The sequence below is a fragment of the Triticum aestivum genome, chromosome 5D (genome assembly GCF_018294505.1).
Source record: "Triticum aestivum cultivar Chinese Spring chromosome 5D, IWGSC CS RefSeq v2.1, whole genome shotgun sequence".
Classification (NCBI taxonomy): domain Eukaryota; kingdom Viridiplantae; phylum Streptophyta; class Magnoliopsida; order Poales; family Poaceae; genus Triticum; species Triticum aestivum.
The window spans coordinates 232,280,331-232,298,958 of NC_057808.1; the positions used below are offsets into that span (position 1 = coordinate 232,280,331).

General features: G+C 46.1%; 2 protein-coding genes across 4 annotated transcripts; both read right to left on the reverse strand.

Moving 5' to 3' along the window:
• Nucleotides 1-250: 250 nt before the first annotated feature.
• On the reverse strand, nt 251-1,659 carry LOC123124578 (pentatricopeptide repeat-containing protein At2g38420, mitochondrial). The gene has a single exon (XM_044545163.1). The coding sequence runs from the start codon at nt 1,442-1,444 to the stop codon at nt 410-412; it is 1,035 nt and encodes a 344-aa protein (XP_044401098.1). The 5' UTR covers nt 1,445-1,659; the 3' UTR covers nt 251-409.
• A 324-nt stretch (nt 1,660-1,983) lies between these two features.
• On the reverse strand, nt 1,984-13,237 carry LOC123120355 (regulatory-associated protein of TOR 1). 3 transcript variants are annotated; one of them, XM_044540324.1, is made up of 23 exons: nt 12,619-13,235; nt 10,663-10,765; nt 9,940-10,022; nt 9,696-9,854; nt 9,486-9,602; nt 9,185-9,342; nt 8,881-9,035; nt 8,661-8,805; nt 8,502-8,580; nt 8,271-8,372; nt 7,888-7,971; nt 7,672-7,782; nt 7,224-7,577; nt 6,966-7,146; nt 6,240-6,848; nt 5,816-6,139; nt 5,575-5,695; nt 5,358-5,482; nt 5,140-5,279; nt 4,945-5,046; nt 3,454-3,539; nt 3,226-3,310; nt 1,984-3,106 (listed from the first exon to the last, which is right to left on the reverse strand). In XM_044540324.1, exons 1-23 carry the CDS (start codon nt 12,943-12,945, stop codon nt 2,765-2,767), a joined length of 4,092 nt encoding a protein of 1,363 aa, XP_044396259.1. In that variant the 5' UTR covers nt 12,946-13,235; the 3' UTR covers nt 1,984-2,764. The 3 variants fall into 3 exon arrangements, with proteins under 3 accessions (XP_044396259.1, XP_044396258.1, XP_044396257.1); XM_044540323.1 differs by having other exon boundaries at nt 5,575-5,698; XM_044540322.1 differs by having other exon boundaries at nt 5,140-5,482; nt 5,575-5,698; nt 12,619-13,237.
• Nucleotides 13,238-18,628: the final 5,391 nt, after the last annotated feature.

The following is an 18,628-nucleotide window of genomic DNA, read 5'->3' on the forward strand; positions in this document are numbered from 1 at the left end:
AACTATGCTTCGTTGAACTATGAGTTTTAATTTGTGTTTGAATTATGAGTTTGCTTTGTTAAACTATTTGATTTGTATTGATTCCTATGATGAACTATGTGATAAAAATAGTTTTTGTTGAATTTGTGCTGAAACACGCCGAATTTTGGCCTAAGTTGCGCTGAATTTGGGCTGAAATCGGCGGCTGAGGGGCGAACTTTGGGGTCACACCCCCCCCCCCCCCCCCCCCCCCCCCCCTTTCAACTTTGTGCACAAAGCAATTTAACTCTTAAAATTTTATGTGAAATACGTACATCTAAATATCCAGTGGACATTCATGAAGCACTGGAATGCATTGACGGATTGACCTGCGGCTGAAACATTCGGAACAGATTAAACGAGGCATGGACCTCAAAATGTGATGCACTTTCTAGTCTTTCGGGTGATCTGTGATCACGCTGCAGGCGTCTTCGCTGGCACATATCAGCTGCCCGAGCGTCGAGGCGTCCACTCCAGTGCACCCGCCGTGCAGGAACACGTCCAGCAGCAGCCCGTGCGCGTCCGCGACGTGCCCGCACGCCCGGAGCAGGCCGACCAGCTCCACCATCGACGGCGTGTCCCACCGCAGGCCCCGCCGCACCGCCTCCCACGCCACGTCCCTGGCAGCGCCGGCGTCCCCGGCGGACACGCACCCGGCGACCACGACGCCGAACGTCCTGACGTCCGGCGGGCAGCCGGCGCGCTCCATGCAGTCCACCATCCGGCGCGCGCCGGCCAGGTCCCCTTTCTTGCACAGCGCGGCGACGTACACGTTGTAGACGGCCACGCCCGGCACGAGCCCTCGAAGGAGCATTTCGTCGAACGCCTCGTCGACGGCGTCGAACTGCCCGCGCTCGCTGAACGCGCGCAGCATCAGCTCGAAGTCGGCCACCCCGGGGGACACGCCGTCGGAGCCCATCTTCTCCTTGACGACCTCGTATGCCTCCGCCACCATCCCCTCCCGTAGGAGGGCGCGGAGGACGGCGCGGTGGTCGAGCCCGCTGGGCGGGACGCCCCACCGGCGCATGTCGTCCAGGAACGCCGCCGCGTCCCGGGCCGGGGCGCAGCGGCACAGGGAGGAGAGCACGGCGCGGCACAGCGGCGAGTCCGGGTCGAGGTGGAGGGAGGGCATGCAGCGCAAGAGGCCGGCGGCGGCGGAGGGGCGGCTTGCGCGGCAGAGCGCGGAGGTGAGGACGCGGAAGGTGGCCGCGTCGGGGGAGGCGGTGGGGGCGGCGAGGAGGAGCACGGAGGGGGCGACGCGGAGGAGCGACGGGGAGGAGCAGAGGGCGGCGAGTATGGTGTTGAGCGCGCGTGTGGTGCGGACGGCCGTGGAGAAGAGCGTGGCGGCGGCGGCGAGGCGGCCGTGGCGCGCGAGGGTGGCCAGCAGGCGGTGGTGGTCAGGTTCTGGCACCGGGGAGCAGCTCATCTCGCGGCCGGCTGGTGCCGATGTCAGATGCTCGCTGCTGGCCTACTGCTGCACTGTATTTGCAACGCATCTATTCTTTACACGCATCAGCGGAGTACCGTCGTCGAACAAGGATCGAAGCTCCGCCGGTGCCGCTCCTCTCTGAGTGTGTGTGGCTGTGATCGGTCAATTAGATTTGGTATGAATACCAAATGGCTTAAGCACAAAACACAACTTTTTAGTCTTGACTTGCCAGCCAGCATTCAATGGTGAAATACAGGATGCCTTCACAACTCAAAGTGACACCCATTGTCTCCTCGCATGCTATGAAATGCAAGTAAAATTTCATTTCATCGCATCCCGAAATCCTCTTGCCAGTTGCTTCAATGCAACAACACATCCGTTTGTTTGTGATGCCTCCAGTTCTCAAGATAAACTAGCAGCATCCAACACCTCATGGCTGCATCATCTCTTAACCATCAAAATAAACCATACAGAATTCCACACAAAAAATTCAGAGACCACAGCCCATGATTCTAGGCACAAGAAACAACAATGTGTACACAGAGACAAGCTTCTTTTTCACTTAAATATTCAGAATATGCCAGATACACCCAAGGACAAACATGCATTACAACTTATCTTAAGAGAATTAACTACTGTACAAATGCAGTTCATATGTACAAATGGACAATGAAGCCCTGCTATGACGACAACACTGGATGATGATAGTCCAATGCTTACAAAGAATGACCTGGACAACACTGGTTAAAGCAAGCCATAGTAACAACTCACCTCTAAATGCTATATTAGCTGGAAAGGAGCATCTATCTATTGAAGAACATCTGTGAGGAGACATGTGCATGCATTCTCCCTTCCTGGCCCATATAAACAACCACTTGCAGACCCCGCCAGACCCGACTTATGATATGAAGCATCGGCAAACCTTTTTACACTTTGGGAAAGGAAGAAAACTGACTGACAGGACAACAATCCAAATGGGGACGGCTATTTACATTTCAGTTAACCTAGGTATGATTATTGGGGAAGCCTCCGGATTCACTGACTGGACCACAACTGCCTTTCACTTTCACAACCTTCTGCAAGGGAGGCTAATGAATCTTGATTTGTATCTTACAAATTGCACATGCCGACCAGAGATGTAGATGCCCAACACAAGCAATATGGACCAAAAAGCCACAGCACTGCAATCACCACCATGTCACTGACCAGGCTTTGTATCATCTTGTATCTTGTAGCTGAACCTGCTGCGGATCCAGCAGTCGGCCAATCATATGGCCTACTGATTGTGTCGTCATTGCATGCCACAGGATGTAAACCTCATCTTACTTGATAATTGTCCTCAGCATAGATAGAGACCAGAGCATTATCACCAGCTCCAGCAGCCAGGAGAGATTTGTACGGATGGAACGAAAGGCAGTTTACACTTCCTATCCTTTGGCCCATAAAAGATGGCTGGTACCGAATGATCGTTAGCTGTTCTCCTTCAAGACTGAACACTTTAATCATTTGCTTAGCTGAGCCACTTGCAATGACTGGGGCATGCCGGTGAACAGCCAGTGCTGTTAATGAACCCCTGTGAGCTTCAATAGTGAGGTAGGGTTCAGCAGCCCTTCTAACATCAAGAAACTGAATGTCTCCAGCTTGAGATGCGCTTACAATCTGTGATCGCAAATATTACATAGCTTTGTAAAGCTCCAGCAAACCATTTTTCAAAACCTATACCAATATAACAGAATGAAGAACACAGCAACACCAAAAAAGAGTGGTAGGAATAATACCTTGTATGGATCAAATCCAGGCTGAAACCCTATACCGACGACCTTTTCAGTTCTTGGGGCATGTGGTCTTGCCATATAAACTAGCCTGCATCATTGAAGGAAAAAACATCCAAAGGAAGAAACATGAATGGGGATAAAAGGTAATAAAAACTGAATCATACTTTAACATATGGATAATATCTCAAATATTATCCAGGGTAAAGGATAGAGAAATAAAGATTTACTTACCTGTCAGGGGTGCGAACATCAAATATCCTTACGGATGCGTCAATAAAACCGGCAGCAAATTGACCAGGTCTAACCTGAGATGCAGACTGAAAGAGAAACAGCAAGCAATGGTCATGGACAAAAACAACAGAATATGTTAAACCTGATCAATACATCTTGATGCAATAGCTCAAATAGCACTTACAACCCAATGAAACAAAAATAGATATATTCTTAAGAAGCAAGTCACCAAAAAATTATTTTGCTAACTGTATTCCTCACCTACAAAGCATGGACACGGCCAAAACAGCCAAATTGCCATCCTAGTTTGGCAGGACACGGCAATACAGCTAGATACGCCGGGATTCGCGTATCCCCCAGTATCCCCTGATTTCCGAATTAGAAAAAAGGAAAAAAGGAAAGACACGGCTGAGACATATATATATGGAATACATTAGGGACACGGGAAGCCCAATAACAGCCTTGGCCCAATACAGCGCCACAAAAGGAACGCTGCTCCACGCTCCAGCGATCGCGCCGCCGCCGCCTGTAATAGATACTACTGCCGCCTGGACTCTGCCGCCGCCTGCCGCCACCGCCACGCCTGAACTCAGCCTCCGACAACAACCACACTCGAGCGGGAAACCAAGCAGCCTCTCCTCAACCTCTTCATGTCTTTGCTCGATTTCTTGACGCTGAGTTGCTGCTGCTTGCTGTTGAGCTGCTGCTCACTTGAATGCTGGTGCTGCTGTTTTGATTGTTGCTTGCTGTCAGGGAGCATGGCGTTTGGGAGCACCACCGCCGGTAGCCAATTGTCCATGGGTGAGTGAAGGGAACCCTGGTCTCTACTCTCTAATAGACCAATACTAGCATTTGCCATTTGATGTATCATTCTTATTTTTAACTCTATGTATCTTACATGGCATTTTTTTATTTTTTTTATATACTTGCCGTATCCGCAAATAGCTGTTTTTGGAAAATGCCGTATCCCATGCCCCCGTATGTGTATCGCCGTGTCCGTGTACCCGTACCCGTGCTTCTTAGTTCCTCACATCATGGAAAGTGCAAAAAACAAAACAAGCTGACAAAACCAACTGAAACACTACTTTTGGTCTAGTAAAAGTAGGGAATAAATTTTGAGCAAACCCTTTAGCCAAAAAAATTATACACTGCATGCATTGCTAGACCTAAGAAAATGTAGTTGTTCCTACAGAAGGAACACTAAACTATTTATGATCACATTTTTCTTTGTGCATCAATCTGCGGCATGATCTAATTTTGACACCGTCGAAATAGTGAATATGAAATTTAGGTCTCATAAAACGGTAGAGTTAGCAGTGGAAAAAATTGGAAATTTCTGATTAGCGTGAAGGGGGGAGTCCAAGAGTATAAAGCAGGAACAGCAGAACAGAAAATAATAAAGCCATAACAGATTAAATCCCTAGAGTCCAAAACAGACTAAACAATTTGTCGTACGACTATTCTGAATACTCAAATGTAACCAGAACTCACCAGAGCTGAAATGCCACTATCAGCAGATGATGGAATGGTGTTGAGAAGTTGCTCCTTGTCAAGATCCCATACAAGGATGGAAGACATGTCACCAGATGCATACTGTTGTACAACAAAAGGAGTAGTTCCAGTATTAGGACGGTCTTAAATGAATACGAAGTTACCAGAACTTGGAAAGAGAAATCAGAATATCACCAGATAACCAGATTGCTGTTGCCAGTCAATCACAACGCTGCGGCCTGCAGCTCGATGGCCCTGAACTGATGAGAAAGCAGTTACAAGTTTCTGTCCTCCCTTTTGAGCATAGTTTCTCCATATACGGACATTTCCATCACCTACAGTATGAAAAATAGATATCACAAGGAGTACATATGTACAGATACAAGAGACAGCCATAAAGAGGCAAGGCGTACTTGAGCCAACTAAAAGCAAGCTTTCATCAAGCTCATTGATAAGTAAAAGTTTGGATAGTCCTCTGTCAGATAACTTGTGGTTTTCGAAAGTATTCACTGGTAGAGCATCGTCATAATTCCACACTCTGGCATGAATATAAAAGAATAAAACTTTAGACACCTGAAGTCATTATTTGAATTATCAATTTTCATGAGGTTCTAACAATATATATTTTACCTTATTTGCTCGTTTTCATCAGCTGCAACGACGATTGGAGAAAAAGGTAACAGCAATGCTGATTTTGTACCCAACTCAAACTTTGTATCCCAGCTAGCAATTTGGCTAGTCATCTTGCATGCTGCTATCCCCGCCAACCACAAAAAGGGAAAAGGGGAACCATCACAAATGAGAGCCAAATAACTAACATAACTAATAAAAAACAGTAACTGAATGCAGAGTAAGCGGTCAATCCACGTACAGGAACGCTGGCACTTAGCGATGCAATCCAGTGCAGTTCGTTCCCTCTCTTCTCTTCTAGCAGTTACTTCCCCATTATCATCAGACCCGGTTAGAAGAGGCCTAGAGAAGTGGCCACAACTCCAGTTGTAAATTGTTGATTGGGGAAGTATATTAAGCTCACTGGTACTGGGGGCTGCAGCAGAGCTTAAGAGCGGATCAGCTAAGCCATCAGGTGAGTTCAAGAGATGTGGTCTGAACTCCATAGAACACACGCGGCGCAACCCTGTAAGGTAATCATGCTGAGGTGGACTAACAGGAGGGGTCCTAAATGCCATTGAGATTCCTGCAAAAGCATTGAAAACGATCAGTGAAATAGTTAATCCCATTGGGAAAAAACTGAGAGGTACTACAAGCACATTGCAAGGAAAAAGGTTATAACTAACCAGAATTCATGTCAAACCAGGAAGAAGAACGTGCCATTCCTATGTTTGATGAAGGAGCAGATGTCTCTCCTGCACCCCCACTGCCAAATCTAGTATTTCTCATGACCACTTGCTCGACCCCTACAAGGGACAGTGCTCTCCGGCCAATATTTGCAATTCTAGGGTAAGGATCTTTAGCAATAGAGCACATCGTCGAAATAAATAGGGAATAAATTCCACTGTCAATAATAGGCCTTGACCTTGTGTAGCTGAGACCACCGTTACTTGCATTATCTCTCAGCAATATGCCTGAATCAGAGTGCTGAGAAGAATCATCTGACTGGGGAGACCCATGCATAATGCTATTTGTCGCAATCGGGCTGCTTGTAGAAATTCTTCCATCACGACCTGCGGCACTGGTATCACTACCAACCCTTAACACAGGACCAATATGAGAAGAAAGGCCACTGCTGCCTTGCAAAAAGTTACTGGGACTGTAAACATTGCTTGGGTTATTAATATTAGCCAATGATGGTAGTGACTTCAGCAGTGAATTGGTTTGAGGTCTCCAGTACTCCGCAGCAACAGATTTGAGATGTTTGTTGTGGCCCAGCGCAAAGCGAGTAAGAGCTGGAAAACATCGGCTTAACTCAAAATGATTGTTCATAGCTAAAAGGAGTCTACTATGTCCAAGACATTACTAAAAGGACTATCTAGGAAGTACAATGTATTTTCAGGTAGACTTACCTACAGAAACCTCAGCTCTAACAAGAGGGCTACCATCTGAAGTGACTTGCAGAAGGCTTCGAACAACATTTATTTCAGCTCTCACCTTTTCATCATCATCAGAGTCGTCATCACCTCCATTCACTGATGGAGATCCAATGTCCAACAGATTTCCAAGTGCAAAAACAGCAGAGGCTCTGACCTGCAAAGACCAAATATTTAATGCTCGCGTTGCGAACCTGCAATGATGAATAATTGACACACCAAGTCTAACCATACCTCAGGTTGAGGCTCAGACAATAAACATGTAACAATTTCGGGTGCATTTGATTGTAGACCAAGTAACTGAGCCTCAGGGAAATCTTCCCAGAGTTTGCCAAGGCATAAACAAAGCCATTGCAAAAGCAAAGGCTCTGTCTGTGCATCATGAGGATTCTCAGGTTGCAGATGTCTCAGGCAAACATCTATAAGACCTGCACTCATGCAAGCCTCTTGACCCCTCCTATGCCCATCCACAATAACTGCTAAAACGAAAGCAGCCATTGCACGCTGCTCCGGGTAAGCATCCAAACTATCAAGAAACCTGATAAAATATGCATGCCCTCCATCTTTCACCAAATCAACCTGGCATGACTGTCATTTGAAACAAAAAGAGCAACTGAGGTAAACAACAGAATCTTCAAGAGAATAGGAACAGCTGCTGAAGATTTTTAAGTAGAGTGCATACCTTATCAAGAGAGAGAATTTTTGTCCATATGAACACAAGAATTTGACGCAACTCCATCGCACTTGTTTGGAGCAGTTTGAGCACGTAAGGGAAGATACCAACAGATAAGGCCTAAAACAATGAAGTGCCAGAGTTTGAATATACTCGATAAGGAATAAATAGCCAGCACAATGTCAAAAAACAAATGAAGGCCTGCAGAATATGCCAACTCCATACCAAATCAACTGCCCATGGCCCCATATCAAGAAATCTTCCAAGCAGAACAAGTGCTCTAAATCTGTGTGATTGGCTAAGCAGGACCTACATAAAACATGATTGCATCAAGAGCAAAGAAAAACAAGAAAAGAAATATAGTTGACAATTGTCTAGAGGTGTAGCACACTCCCAAATTAACACTGGTTACATGAGGTCATGAACTAATTAAGATGGCATATACAACAATATAAATAGAACCAATATGGTCCAAGTAGATAAGAAAAGGTGACTGGATCATCCAAACACTGTCTCTTGCCACTAGACTATTTGGAGAGTTTGTTACCATCTCAGATAACAATAGCATTAGTAGGCTCAAGAATAATTGGTCCGAGAAATTGTCTTACCTGAAGAACAATGGGTAACTGTTCAGGGGGTTTCTTATCCTCAGAGCCATGATCAAGCCACACTTCAAATGCTGTCAATTGTTCCGTGAAAAATGGGCTCGGCTGTTTGAGTAAGGAAACAAGCAAAGTTATGGTACTGAAGTGAGAATACTCCAATGGCAGAGCAATACCAACAAAATTTGTTTAAGTTTTTAGTGCTAAATTATTCAATGATAAAATAGGTAGCAAGACCTGAAACTCTGCATTAGGATCAGCAATCAAATGAGGAAGCTTGGAAAGGCAGATCTCCGCAGCCATGTCCCATGCATCCCTAACATTCAGCAAATTACGGTAAATGCAGAAAAGGCGCATAATATATATGGAAACAGAATGACTAATCTAGTCAATTACCACATATGATGTTGATGTGTGGGTGGCAATAGTGGGTACGTAATTGGAGAGCAGTTTGCAGACCGCATGATTCTCTCAGCAAGTAAGAAGTTGCGAAAGAGACTGGCGACCAAAAGATCCTGCCTGAAAAGCCTTTGGAATAATTCTGCACATGTGAAATTTGTGTTATAAAAGCAATGCCCCACTGATATTATTTTTTAACTCAAATGACCTTCTGTACCATGAGGAAGAACATTCCATGCAATAGTATCTGTAATAGCAGTGAAAATCCAGTTCAACTCCCCCAGAAGTGTTTTACGGTCATTTTGTCTTCCAGGAATTTGGTCAATAAGAGAGTGATCCAGAGAACCACTGAGTAATGATCGTTTGCAAAACCTGCATGGTTTGTAGACAAGTTCACAGATCAGGACAAATGTCAGCTGAAATCGGAAGGGGGACTATACAAAGACCAGTATACAGCAAGACAAACTACACTGGATTGTGTACGAGAGAGAGAGAGAGAGAGAGAGAGAAAGAGAGAGAACCAGTGCAATGCCATTTTTATGGGAGTGGTCAGGCAAGCTGTAAACACATCAGCAGGATATTCTGCACTCTGAGGAAGAGTTTGATGTGCCTCGCAGGCAGCAAGGAGAATGCAATCCTTCACTGAAGACGCAGAAGAGCTTGAACTCCAGTCTAGACGCTGAAGTCAACATAAGGAGCCATAATGAATATGAAACCATCCAAGAATCATACAAATAGAAAGAAAAAAACACAAATTATGTACCTATGACTTGCAGATTGCATGAACATACAAAAAAGATTAGACTGGACTATAGTGTATACCTCTAGAAAAGCTTTCACGATCATTCCAGCTGCTGAGCAGTCAAAAACATAAATCGATGGTGTTTTCAGCCATGAATCGAGATCAGTAATAGGAAGAGGGATATACTGTGTATAACTCTGCACCAGAGTACAAAGGACGCTTCAATAAAGACATATGGATAAATAATGAATCAACATATGCAATACACGTTTTGACTTGACAACACTCACCTTGTTAAACACCCAAATCTCTCCATTAGCTGTAGGCTTTGGTACACCATGACCATTGTAATGAAAAAGAACCCTCTCTGATCTGGCATATTTGCGGCAAGTATTACAAAGCTTCTTGACTTCTTCGACTGTTGGATCCAGCTGAAGCTTGTAACGAGCCTGCAGGCATCATTAGGACATGAAGATGTAAGCAGTGATATCAGTTTATCAGAAACCGCTTATGTAAATAAATAAAGTGGGCCACCTTAGGCTGCCATCGCTCATACTGTGAGTGTAATGTTTTTCCAATACTTTCAAGGGCTTTGGGAGGTGGCATAGAAAATGGATCTGGAAATGAAACAACGGAAAGGCTGTGAGCAGATCTCAAGGCAACTGAAGTGCAATAAGATTATTGTACTACTATGCTATTTACAAAGATAGCCATCATGCTTGTTTAAATCTGGTACATTTCACGTCTCAGCAAATAATTATCGCTACTATTAATAAATCAAGTTCATAACCCACAGAGCTAGAAATACAATCAAGTTCATATCATTCACGACCTAAAGAACACAATATCTTCAAATGTAGCCTAAAAATCATTAGTTGCTCTGCAACCAAAACACGAATATGATATCATTATGTAACCTATAAAACTTGAATTCATCTATTAAAAGAACACCATCTATTTCTAAATAGATGCAAGACTGTTTCTTTACTGCAAATTTGCAATCTCCTCCAGCTACCAACACAGCCAAGTCTGGCATTCAGAAATGCAACCGTGAAAAGAAGTGCTTTCAGTTAAGTGAAAATAGTAATTATTAATAAAATAAAGATTGAATTTATTCTAACTAGCACGTACAGAGAAAAAATGATAATGAAGCTGCATACCACGAACATGAAACAGAATTACCAACAGCAGGCAAAAGAAGTCCCTCTCAGCTCATTAGAAAACTAGATAAGCATATACACATAACCGAATGTTTACCTATCCAACACTCCATTCTTGCACAAGGCGAAATTTTAATTACATCCGGCGGATCAACACTAATGTTTAAACATAATACAAGTGCAACACATCCGGTCTTCATCTGCAACAAAGACCACTGTTAGTATATAGCACATACGAAATGTAAACAGTTTATGAAAGTAACACCATCCAATGGTTATAAAATAAAAGAGTAGAAACACAACCAAGGGAAGAGATCAATACTCTGACCAAACTAACAACAAACTGGAATAGTAATTAAGCTATTTATTGGTAACATTAGCTAGTTCTACCAAAGCTGTGGCATAATTTACATACTAAATATGCGATATCCCCTTGCTGAGATCACAATAAATTTAGCATATCTCTTTTTCGCAAACAATCGTGGCACACACATGGTTACAAAAGTTTAACACAATACTCTAGTCCAGACAAATCACTATAATCTGCAAACCTGCTAGAGTTAATTTGTATGAAGGGGAAAGGTAGCTTAATATACATGAACTACTAAGAGCTTATACAGATTTTTTTTTTAAATAGGAATGTCAACATCTCCGCTAACATACAGTCATACAAAGTAAAACTTTGCTTGCCAAAAGCAAACAGTCAATCACAACTCAAATTATCCGAGAGGAAATTTCAAGTACCGTAATGCTAAGTTGTTTTCAAGTAAGCAACCTCGTCTTTATAGTCAAAAGCATCCTTCTCATATTGTCATGAGTAGAAACAGCCGTATACCTCAACCCCAAGTCAATGGCACTGCCAATGTGATATTTCATAAACCACATGCCAAATTCTTAACGATAGAATTTCTTAGACCGTCAGTGACACTTGTACATTGGGTAGGCAAATTTGCCTTGACAACTCACTACAATGATCCAGATTTTGATTGGCGCTCAACTCACTAATTAGTTTCACCACAGGCAAAATGCTGGCACTAAGTGTCCAATTTTCCACATGACACCAATCAGCCACTAACAAGTACAGTCACTTGGATAAGGGTGCGGACATCCTATCTGAACGTAATCAAGAGTACTAGATAACTATGAAGAATATTTGGGTCTAGCATAGTTTGAACCATTATTCTTATATACAATCTTATATCAATCACCAGAAAACTGTATACATGCAGTTAAAGGCAAAAATGATCATCCTAAGAGAATGACATGCTCTGTTAAGAAAGGTCATAACAATACCAATACTTGGCACTTGCTTATTTGATTTTTTAGCCGAGCCATTAATTACATATTACACGCTAGTGGTCGTCGTGCTACATTTAATTCCGGTGATCTCCTGAGCAGCGAATAAGCATGGATACGTTAACATAGCGACAGCTATAAATGGTTCCGTTTATCATTATAATTAATAAAGCAACCACCGACAAGGCGACGGAAACATAAAATGACATCGACTTCTCCAAGCATTTGGGAGAAAGAATAGCATCAGCTCGCAGCGAACAATAATAACTAGGCAAATCTGGATAGCCAGTTCACGGATTTGGTTATCCTGCTGGTAAGACTATGGATCATATAACTTACTTAAACGGCCCAAACTCAAAAGTTTGGTCACATCATCCATTACACCTTAAAAGTGTGGTGGTCCAATTGTAACTCCTATTGAAAATGGTAAATTATACTAACGCACTGTTCGGAATCGCGCCCACTCCACAACTCCGCTCCCGGAGCGGGCGGAGCTGCAGTTTCCCCGCTCCGCAGATTCCGGGAGTGGGTGGGTTACCGAAGAGGGCCTAAATTTGCACGTAGCCACTTAAGCAAACCAGCACCAGCAGCTGCCCAAAATTTACCCTGGTGTAGCTCAATGAACTACACATGCCGTTAATCATAAGCCCATGAACATCACCTGACTGAATATCTGAGGGCCAACCCTGGCAAATCTAAGAAAAAAATGATCAACAAGAGGAGGATGAGCAATAGCTGCATGAGCTACATCCATTACCCTGTCCTTGGGGCGCCACTTGGAGACGAGCCCGCTGGTCGATGGCCCGGCCACGGCAGCGGCGGCCTCATCGAACCCCTCGTGCCGCTGCTCGCACAGCACAACCACCTGCGGCAGGCACGGCACTAGCACCACGGCCCTCCCCTCCTCATCCTCCTCGCCGGCGTCCTCCCTCCGAAGCTCCGGCCCGTTCGCGACAGGGAGCTCACCATCCACGCGGTCCGTCTGGTGGTTCACCGCCGCCGAGGAGGGGGTGGGCAACGAGGACGAGGACGACGATGAGGACGAGTGCACGAGCCTGGACGCCATGAGATCTCCCAATGCCATCTACGCTTGGGCGCTCCCTCTACTACTCTCCCCTCCTCCTCGTCACCCCGCAGCAGCCATCTCGAGGCGGGGGCGCGAGTCCTGTGTACGGAGTGGGCAGCGATGCTCGCTGCCTACATCGATCGAATCGGTCCGGCGCGGCGAATCCGAATCCGGGCCGCCGGGGACGGGTGGACGCCAGGCAGGGATTGGATGGAGGCGCGGGTGGGGTTTAGGGTTAGGGTTTGGACGGGAGCAGCGGGGTGGGGGTGAGGGTCGGGGGAGACGGGGATGCGGCGGAGAGGGTGGGGAGGAAGAGGGAGAGAGAGAAACAGGGCGAGGAGAGAGAGAGAGAGACGGGGAAAATAGTATAAAAACTGGAAACTGGATTCTCCTCTCTTTTTCCCTTCGGTTTGTTTTCTCCTTTGCCTGAAAGAATATGAGCTGAGATGCGCAGGCTCGTGGCCGTGTGTTTACCAGCATAGCTACTGTAGTTTGAAGTCTCTTTGCTGCTCCAAGTAGTTTTAGTGTGATGGTTATCTTTTTTTCTTGCGGTTACATGTGATGTTTATCTTATCTATGTGTAGTTTGCAATTAGGATGAATGTGCGCGGAAACAATGTGTGCAAAATAGGTAATGCAATAGTCATCTCCACGATGATCGGTGACTACCACACATAACATCCGAAATGGCATCTTGGCTAAAATGAGAAATATGAGCTTGATCACTCCGGATGTACATTGCATTCGACATGGCCTCGTGGAACATGTTGGTTCGCTTCGTGGGTGGAACAAACAAAAAGATGGAGAAAACGTGTGGTACTCTCATGCTTTCAAGACGGCGTGAACACAACCAAAAAAGATAAAAGCATCGAAAAAATCCAACGATGCACATTGAATGGGATAGAGTCTATCAATAGAGCAACCAGGGTAGCGGCGGAGAATGACAAGGGGGATGATGGTTTGGGCCGGATGGAAAACTCGAAATTCACGTGGTCCCATGAAAAGTAGTGTCTCACCTAAGCCTTGGAGTGCCTTCGCCGACGAATGTCCAACCACCCTCTCAATAGGGGTAGCTCTTCGGGCGAGCCCCAAGGCCCACAAATGAACCTGAGGCACAACGACACAACTTGGAAGCTCTCGGGTAACAATAACCGTATAGGCACTACTGGAATCAGGATCTTTGCCGTCAGCCAGCTCTTTGTCGTCTGCTAGCTGACGGCAAAGCCGTCTGCAAAGAGGGTGGGTGGCAGACTAACGAGAATGACCTAACGGCCACTTTCTTTGTCGTCTGCTCGCGGACAGCAAAGCTTCTTTACCGTCAGCCAGCAGATGGCAAAGAAAGTGGCCGTTTTAACGGTCGTTTCCCCGGCCCCACCCCACTAGCTAGGCTCTTTGTCGTCTGCTAGTAGACGGCGAAGAGCCTTGACCTAACTGAAAAGGGGTCGGCGCCCGCGCCCCACCCCTCTCTCTCTCTCACGGCCCTCACCTCACCCGCGCCGCCGCCCCCGACCCCCGCCGCCCCGCCGGAGCCAAGGTGATTTTTTTTGTTTTTTTTTCTACTGTTATTTGCTGTTTAGGTTTAGGTGTTATTAATAGGTTTAGGTTAGTGGTAGGATTAGGTTAGTGCTAGGTTTAGGTTTAGATAATTAGAAGAAGAAGAAAGTTGAAAAAAAAAGAAGAATAAGTAGAAGAAGAGGAAAAAGGAAAAAAGGAAGAGGGTCGTGGATCGCCGGTCGCCGAGGGGAGAGATGGTGGAGCCTGTGGGTCCTGTCGGTCCCGACGCCGTCGCCCATGCCGAGAATCCCCCGGTCTGAGTGCTGACCCATCGATCGTGCGTCACCATACCAGAGGGCGCCCGGGGACGAGCGGTTTAGGGGGTTCCTCGACGTCGATGGAACCCTAAATAGCAAGTATCGTCGGTGCGAGATACATGTGGCCATCGGTGTCGAACACTACATCCACTCCCACAAGTGACGCGGCGTCCGGCGTCCCGCAACAATAGTTCTCGGGGTCGATGGCGGTCGAACACCTATGCGAATTTGTCTTGCAGCCTCTGTGATGACGATTAAAAGCCAAGTGTTGAAACTTGAAACACCCAAACTGACTCAAGTCGGTTTGGTTGTTTGAAGTTTCAAAACTTGGCTTTAATCCTCATCGCAAGGCTGCCAAGCAAATTCGCCAAGGTGTTCGACTGTCATCGGCCCCCGGAACTATTACTACGCGTAGGACGCCGGGCGCCGGCGTCACTTTTGGGATGTGGATCTAGTGTTCAACGCCGAGCGCCACATGTATCTTGCACCGATGATACTTGCTATTTAGGGTTCCATCGACGCCGAGGAACCCCCTAACCCGCTCGTCTTGTTGTAAATATTTCGTTAGGTTGACGGAAAAAACAATATTGTGTTAGGTCATTTCCCTACTTTGTGTTTTGGATGATGATGACAACTCTCTGTTGGTCTAATCTTGTGTTAAGTGCTTCAGGTTCTCGGTGATTAGGCTTGCATCGGTTAGTTATTCTCTCTAGAAGAAAAAGATCGAAGGCGGTGTTTGTCTACATGTTTATCTCTTTGGTCGTAGGAAACCCGTACTATTAAGAGGGAATCCACACCGGAAGGAGTTGGATGAATCATTGCACGTACACATATTCCTCACCCACCTTTGCCTTCCATTTCTTGTTTGAGAGAGAGTTCTCCTTCTTTTCAACTGTTTCTGTGAACTCTCAGCGGTTGTACCGCTGGCCCATGGTACCGGCCTGACCACCGCCCCAGGGGTGATACCCAGGGGTTGGACCGCCTAGTGTCGCCAGAGCAGTTGTACCACTGCCCCAGGGCGGTGGTACCGCCACCTTGCTCAAAAGAACTGGGTGTTGCATCCTTGGCGGTTGTACCGGCCAGGTACCGCCCAACAACCGGACTAGCTTCTGTATTGGGGCGATACTTGGGCGGTAGTAGCCCGGTTATTCCGGTTCTGCCTTGCATACCGCTTAGGACTTGGCCGCTGCTAGTACCAGGGGCAGGCGGTAGTACCGGCCCACTACCGCTCAACCACCGCTCACTAGGGTGTCTCCCTTCTGTTTTGTGGCGGTTGTGGGGCGGTAGACGAGCGGTTGTTCCGGTTGATCTTGTTAACCGGCACAACCGCTCGGGTGTCTGGTTGTACCGCCTGTTAGGGTTTCTGTAGTATACCCGTGAGTCCCGGTTGTACCGGGACGAGGAGCGGTTGTACCGCTGCAATGTTGTTTTCGCAGTAATGGTTGGAATTTAGGGTTTCCTATATAAAGGAGGTTCTTCCACCTACCTCCTTCACGTCTTGCCTCTCTCTCTCCACCAATAATGCCCTTCAAGCTTTCTTGCCCGGTCTCTCTCTCTCTAGCCATATAAACTTGTTGATTTGCTAGGGTTTGAAGGAGGAGACCTATATCTACACTTCCACCAAAGGATATTTGATTCCCCCATACTTTCTTGTGTGGATTTTGTTACTCTTGGGTGCTTGAGCACCCTAGACGGTTGAGGTCACCTCGGAGCCACATTCCATTGTGGTGAAGCTCCGTGGTTTCGTTGGTAGCCTCCAATTCGGTTGTGGAGAGAGCCCCAACCTTGTTTGTAAAGGTTCGGTCACCGCCTTCAAGGGCACAAATAGTGGAATCACGGCATCTCGCATTGTGTAAGGGCGTGAGGAGAATACGGTGGCCCTAGTGGCTTCTTGGGGAGCATTGTGCCTCCATACCACTCCAACGGAGACGTACTTCCTCTCAAAGGGAAGGAACTTCGGTAACACACCCTCATCTCCACCGGTTCCACTTTTGGTTATCTCTCACCTTTACTTGTGCAAGCTTATATTGTGTTGTATCCCTTGCTTGCATGTGTACTTGTTGTTGTTGCATCATATAGGTTGCTCACCTAGTTGCATAACTAGACATTTACTTTGATGCAAAGTTTAATTTGGTAAAGAAAAGATAAAAAATGTTAGTTGCCTATTCACCCCCCTCTAGTTAATTATATCGATCCTTTCAAATGGTATCAGAGCATTGTCTCTTTATTAAGGACTTTACCGTCCAAAGAGTATGGTTGACACCATAGACGGTGGGGAGGAGCGCCCCAGTGTACGGCTGATGGGGATCCTCGGTCTCTCGTGAGGAGTTCAATGCAGCTTTGGACACATTGAAAACCTCCATGACGACCGAGGTTGAAGGCATATTCAACAAGTTTTTAGAAGGCCTTAAATTATCCACCGCACCAATGAAAGTGGGGGATCCCGCTAACAAGGTGACGGATGCTAACTCCGACAAGGGGGGAGCTACTAGTGACAAAGTTCCTTTTATCTAGTGGTAGAAGTGGAAATGGCATCTTTGCCCATGTTGAACCTCCACTCACTTATGGAGGACCGGTTCCCTCCACTCATTTTGAATCATGTTGGTCCTCCTCCTAAGTTTGTGAAAAATTAGGATTTTGCCTCTTGGGTCTATCGCTTTAAACGTCATTTAAATCATAGTAACACTAATCTTTGGAGAATTATTGAGCAAGGTTTCTACCCGCATGACCCAAGCAACTTCACCCCTAGAGAAGCCATGGATAATCAATTCAACGAGTCCGCTCTCTTCATCATCCAAGATGCAATTCCATCCGAAGATATTGCGCATCTCCGACCTTTCACCGTGGCCAAGGAAGCATGGCAACATGTTGTTTCCATTTACAAGAGAAGCGCAAGCATTCAACGCTCCAACTATGAAGTGGTGCAAGATGAAGCCGATGAGTTTGCAATGAATAAAGATGAAGAACCTCGTGAGCTTTACCGGAGATTAACCACTCTCGCGGTCTCACTCCGAGATCATGGGAGCAAGGATACGGATGATAATTGGATCAAGCGCAAGTTTCTCAAGGCCATGATGCCTTACCATAAGGCCATGTCCTCCGTCATCTGTCAAAGGCCGGACTTCCACACCTTGTCCTCAAGTGAAGTGTTGGATGAGTTTGTGGCAATGAGGATCTTGGACAAGACCGCCGACAATGCGGTTTTGCGTTCTCAATGAGCAAAGAAGCCCAACCTTGCCTTGAAGGCCAAGGCTAGTGTGGAAGAAGAGGGTGAAGAGGAAGAAGAGGAGTGTTGCCCCGAAGATACCAAGTATGCATATCATGAGCACATGGCTCTTGCTTCACGGCAATTTTGGAGCAAGAACTCAAGGCCCAACTTCAACAAGAACAACTCAAGTGGCGCCAAGGGCAAGCAACGTGTGAGGACATGTTATAATTGTGTCAATGTGAGCCATTTTGTTGCGGATTGCCCATACGAGAAGAGGGAAGACAATGGTGTCAAGCTTATCCAAAAAGACAAGCCAAGTCCTTCCCCAGCAAGAACAACTTCACCAAGAAGACTCCTCCCAAGGGGTTGGTGGCACAAGAAGAGTACAATGAGGATGAAGATGATGATGAATACGGTGAGACGGTTTCCATGGCCTCCGTTTCCATTGCCTCAACTCCACAGGTGTCCCTCTTCGATTCACCCAACGAGAACATCACCGCCAAGTGCCTCATGGCCAAAGCCACCAACAAGGTAACCCCCAACATCAAAACTACCATCACTACTAATCCTTCTTTGACAGATTGCATAGATGAATGTGAGGGATCAAATGAGGAATAAAATGAATTTGAGTCTTTTATGAGTAAGCTCAAGGGTAAATCCAAGAAGCACTTTGTTGCTCTCTT